At 31.9% G+C, this 5,936-nt stretch overlaps 1 protein-coding gene across 2 annotated transcripts; it reads right to left on the bottom strand.

Moving 5' to 3' along the window:
- Positions 1-580: 580 nt before the first annotated feature.
- LOC149532193 (WAT1-related protein At5g07050-like) lies at positions 581-3,772 on the bottom strand. 2 transcript variants are annotated; one of them, XM_089810653.1, is made up of 7 exons: positions 3,553-3,772; positions 3,353-3,415; positions 3,149-3,265; positions 1,964-2,198; positions 1,707-1,865; positions 1,448-1,599; positions 581-1,052 (listed from the first exon to the last, which is right to left on the bottom strand). In XM_089810653.1, the coding sequence occupies exons 1-7, from the start codon at positions 3,723-3,725 to the stop codon at positions 878-880; spliced, it is 1,074 nt and encodes a 357-aa protein (XP_089666779.1). In that variant the 5' UTR covers positions 3,726-3,772; the 3' UTR covers positions 581-877. The 2 variants fall into 2 exon arrangements, with proteins under 2 accessions (XP_089666779.1, XP_089666780.1); XM_089810654.1 differs by having other exon boundaries at positions 3,353-3,411; positions 3,600-3,730.
- Positions 3,773-5,936: the final 2,164 nt, after the last annotated feature.

Raw genomic sequence — 5,936 nt, 5'->3', positions numbered from 1 at the left:
TACTGATTTTCAATGAAGTTTTCCTGCTTCCAGGAGATTTCAGTTTCTTATGATTTTTTCTGCATTTGAGATCGATGGCAATGGCAGGTTTGGAAGATAGAAATTTCAAATTTTTTTATGGTTGAAACAAATCATGTGTTGGATTACTTAACAATATGGTATTGATTCACATATATTTAATATGCACTTGTTCAATCTTATTAATGGAAATCATAGATGGATTCCTATGTATCAGGTTTTGGAAGCAATTCAATATGTTTTTATTATTCTATAGGAGAAAGTCAATCCTCAGTTGTATGGGCCAACTCATGATTTGAAAAAGTAGTTTTTTAATGGTTTAAAATGACAACTCTCCATTATATATATGTATGTATGTATGTATGTATGTATGTATATATGTATGTATAGATATACATTAATAATTGTATAACATATTTAAAAATTAATGAAAAGATAACTACTTGTAACTCAATGCATATTATAACATTAGAACATGACAAATAACACTCTAAATTTTAGACTATTACACCCACTAAACCATTAATAATATAATATAAAAACATGTTAACTATAAAATCAATTACAATTAACTTTATATCTTATATTTCATTTTTAATATAAATCTTACATGTCCACAAACTTATAAACTATGATCGTTTCCTTTCTTTCCTTTGTCCCAAAATCCCATAGTGACTAAAAATTTTAAGGAAAAGGGTGCACTGGCTTGTATATTGTAGATTACTTAAAGCCGATGTGCAATGCCTTGACTTTAAATTGTATAATATGCCTTTTTATATTTTAGAATCATTAATACTCTTTCGAAATAGGCTCATCTACTGGTGTTTTGGCTCGGCCCAAATTTGCATTCATGGGATATTCATATTGTCTCTGCATTTCCCCTTCCATTCGAACCTTCTTTTGACTGCCCTTCATTTGACATTGTTTCTGATCGACTTTCCAAAGGTAGCAGCTTACCATCATCTTTCATATCCCTTCTCTTCCCCCATAGCACAGTATAAAGACCTATTACAACCAATACTCCTCCTTCCAGACTGCAAACAATATCATTTATTTGTAAATTAAACATTCAAACAGGGTAACCAGTTATTTGTTTAATGATTTATTTGAAATTATATAATCAAATGGCTGTTTTTATATTTGATTGTATGCAATTTTCTCATCAACCTCTTAGTCAACATCTATCATGATGTTAGAGGGTGACTTGTCGTCAAACTGTTACACAATAAGCTGAAATCTTGATGTAAAAGGAAAACTACATGCAATCAAATTCAGAAACAAGTATACCTACATTAATAGATTATAAAAATCTGATAAAATTATATATTTTTAACAAATCCATCTATTAATTATCTGATTTTAGATGAAATGCTTAAACAAATCAGAATGAAAAAATAAGCTATCAACCTATTGATAATATAATGCTCACCTTCCCAGATGAAGTTGTTCATCTAGCACAGCAGGTGACAAAATGGCAACTATGAGCAAGAGCACAGGAGAAAACATAGCTACAAAAACTGGCCCTTTCTTGCCGATGCACCACATCTGCATGCAGTATGAAACTACTGAAATCACTATTCCCTGCACAAACAAAAACCCCCGACTATATCAGCCATATTTAACCAGCAAAGATTGTGTGGACTATCTTTTTTAAATCATAACCAGAAATATCTACATATAATTCATACAGCATAGACAACAGTCAATAGTTGAAGATTCCATCCCAAAGCCCAGGCAGAAATCTTTCTTTCAAAGATTAAGGCCGCCACGCCTGATTGCAATGAGGCAGCAAAGCACATCAACGTTATCAGGGACATTTGAGCCGGATAAAATTTTATGATTTTAGCCTGCACAAAAACAGGTATTATATGTCAATGTTTACGTTACATATTGTAGGAATTATTGTTTTCTAAAATAAAGATAATGGTAGGGTTAGGATGAAAACCTGAAGAATAAACCATGCGCACCATGCAATGTAGCTGGTCATCATTAGAATGGAACCTTTTATCCAATCCTCGTGAATATTACTTCGATGGTTCTTTCTATGAATGGGAGGAGACCAGAGCTTGGGTATAACAGAGCCCTTGTACACAGTCATGACTAATGCTCCAACAGTGCAGATCAATGTACCCAAAACCTTTGCTTGCCCTGCCCGAGTTTTAATCCTCACTTTCTCCATTCTGAACCCATATCAGAGAAATGTCAAATCAATAGTGGTTTTTCCTTTAATTTTGGTTTTCACGATGAAGTCTTGATGATTTTAAAATTTAAAAGAATTTATTCAAAGACATTAAATCTGTGCAGTCCATGTGAATGGGCATTAGAAAGAAGCTCCTAGATTCAAGTGTGTTCATTTTTGGAATAACGTGGTTTATCTTTCCAAATCAACATTAAATCATTTAAAATTGATATTTCAGATTATACTTCATAATTCAACTATGTTTATCTTTTTCAATGAGTATTCCTTTTTTTCTTAGTTGACTATTTTAGTGGGATGTGGCTATCTTCTCTACAAACTAACTGTACAGTTGACCAATTTTTAAAAAATCCAAAACATCTTGGATATTTATTTCTTGAAATTTCAGCATTTGATCTTCATGATCTGCATAGTTTGTAGTCAAAACAACAAAAAAATTGAAAAAAAATCACTACCTAAAATATTTGACTTTGTTTTGTCTTTAGTACTTTTGTCCCGAGATTAGCTTGTCCCATTTTAGTAAATATGATTGGAAAAGTTGATTCAAAAATATGAAAGTTATTGTATCTATCTCTTTTAGATCAGTATTTTATTCAGATCATACTCTAAGATTCAACTGTGTTTATCTTTTTAAATGAATGTTTCTTTTTTCACTTAACTATTCTGATATATATAGATCATAGAAGATGATCTAAAAAGATAAAAACTATTGTATTTTTCTTTCTTGAATCAACATCTTCAATCTGATCTAACTGTAGTTATGAACATCCCAAACTTTATTTTTAAAGATAAATACAATTGAACTTAAAAAATATAAATGGCCATATTAGAAGAAACTTGTTTTCGTGGTATTATAATAATATGACAGAAATAGACTCCTGGTCATTGACACCATGCTCATAAAACCACTTCAAGTTCCCTCTCAAATATCACCTGAACAAAACTGCCATGACAAAAGTCATTGCTGGAATCACATTCGCCAAAGCAGATCCAAATGTTGGAGATGCGTATTTGAGTCCTGCCAAGTAGAGGTTTTGTTGGATAGTCGTCCTGCAAATCATCATGTCATGTTATTCACATATTTGGATGCCAGCAAATGCATTGTAATCCAGAAGCATAAAATGGGAAACAACATACCCACATAGAGCAAGCAAGAAAATCATGCAGGAGCTGTAAATGGTGATGGATGGTCGAGTCTTCCTGCATAATAAAACTCATAGGATTAGTCTCCACAGTAGTTATGAATGGATTCAAAAACTGAAATGGACAAAGTTTTAAGTCCCCTGAAAGCAAATAATAAAAGTCTACGAAAAAAGTATTTATCTACTTAGATTTACCTTTCTAAGAAATATGCAAGAGGAGACAGAAGCACGGAAGCAACCACATGCCTGTAAAACACGAGAACAAAACCGCTCAATCCATTAGTTAGGGCAGCCTTACAGATTATGATGAGGCCAGCATACGAAGCCTGCACAATAACCATGAATATATAGGACTTATACTTCTCCATGATTAGAAAATTGCAAGTTATGAGAATACAATAGTTTCTTTATATATACTTATAATATAACATGAGCTTACTCATAGAGCACGCCTGCCACTGTACCAAGTGCCTGTCATTACCTTGAGTGACTCAACTTTGCACTAATAAAGTATAAGCACTAAGGAACTTCTTTGTTTTCTAGCATCCATAGCTCTTCGACACTCCACTGAAATGTTCCCTATTCGTTGGTCTATCTTATGCAAGAATGTATTCTAATTATATGCCAATGCCTTCAACTAGTAATTCCCCGACAGGGTGCTCACAGAATTCTCGCCACTATATGTATTAAAAAGATAATGGTAAAGTCACGTTACCATTTTTATCAATAGAAATGCTTGTGCTATTTAAACTAAAATTTTACCAGCATATCTAGAGGTGAAGAGGGATAGAATTTCCATATATAGAAGGGTTGTTTACCTTCAACATGGATGATAAAGAATGATATCGATAATGTGCTGGATTAATTAATCATATCCTCGAAATCAAATATTTTCATTTGATTACTATTTTAAGATATAAATTAATAGAGAAAATGATCAATGATGCTAAACCTTATGGACTTCATTTTGACCATCATTAATTATATGAAATCAATTCATATTGAATGAGATTTAAGTAGTAAAATGTGCACCTAAAGAAGCACGCTCCCCTTCATATTTTTGTTTCTAAGGATATCATTTGAGAGATTCCAAACTTGACTTACTAGGTTAGTTTATGTCAAATCTCTTTGGTAGGATGGATCAATTATGATGAGAAATGTTAAAGGTAAGACACACAAACATGGGCATTATCTATAACATTATATAGTGAATCTAGTATTTGTTTCTATCCTAAAATTAGGGTGCATTCTAATGATTTTCTCTTTTATAAATATGTCATCTCCTCTATCAAATTAAGATCAAACTAGATATATTTAAATACAATAATGTACAAGCATGTCACATAAATTTGTGTTAGATCAACTAATAATAACTATTAGATGACAAAGCTAAATTAAATTTAAGATTAATTATTTAAATTTATAGGACTTCCTATGGACATGCTTGAACCAAGTTACCCTCAATCTCTACTAGAAAATGATCCCAATGACCATTACATTCTATGTTAACTTTGGTTTATTTGTGCATATTGCTTGAGTTTTCATTTCAAATTTTATGTAGGAAAACAACAAAAAGATATACATCTAGTAACTCTTAGATCATAACTACGATAGCACAAACTACATGTTGTTTCCACAAAATACAAAAGTAAAATAAAATTCTACATGTATTAAAAGTGACAAAATATTTTGATAAGTAGGAGATATTTTCCACATGTCAAATTGTAATATTGCTACCATGATTCAACTGTGTAGTTATTTTAGTCAATGGGTCAAACTCATTGGCCCATGCTTCATAAATAGTGGTTCACACAAATCTGTCATTCACGAGAATGAATGAAAAACTTAGCACTCACTAAATCTAGGTGATGCCCATTGAGGTGAAATGTTAGGACTTCCTGGGAGGTGAAACACTTTATAAGATTTTGTATTATGATATGGATTTACATGATGTTTATATGTTATAAGTCTCCAAACAATGTGAAATTATAGAGAAAAATATTTGCATTTAAAATTATCTAGATGTGTAATGCAATACAACTGCACATTTGTGTGTGTGTGTGTGTGTGTGTGTGTGTGTGTGTGTGTGTGTGTGTGTGTGTGTGTGTGTGTATGTATATGTATGTATGTATGTATATGTATATATATGTATGTATGTATATGTATATATGTACATTTATGTGTGTGTGTGTACATACACACACACACACACACACATGTTCGAATTACAATAGGAAAGGTAAACTCTGAGAGGGGCGGGTGAATCAGTGCTTCAAACTTTTACCCATAAAAATATTCACCATACATCCATCTTATAATTCAACAAGTAAACTAAAATACCATATAAAGCATATATATCTAAAGTATGTTAAACAAGTAAGCATTCACACATATATGACACAAGATATGATTACCTAGAAACCCTCCAATGAGAAGGTAAAACTGGGGTGGGGATGATAGCCATAAATCTTCACTATTGCAGTAATAAAGTGTATCCAATGAAGGTTACAATGTTTGATCATGAATTATGATCTACCTTGTGAAAGGTCTACCCTATTAAAAGCTTACAAAGACTAGTA

The sequence above is a fragment of the Cupressus sempervirens genome, chromosome 11 (assembly GCF_028749045.1).
Source record: "Cupressus sempervirens isolate cs-2001-9-10 chromosome 11, ASM2874904v1, whole genome shotgun sequence".
Taxonomy (NCBI): Eukaryota; Viridiplantae; Streptophyta; class Pinopsida; order Cupressales; family Cupressaceae; genus Cupressus; species Cupressus sempervirens.
Note: the sequence above shows the minus strand (reverse complement) of the source record. Positions and strands in the feature narration are given on the sequence as shown.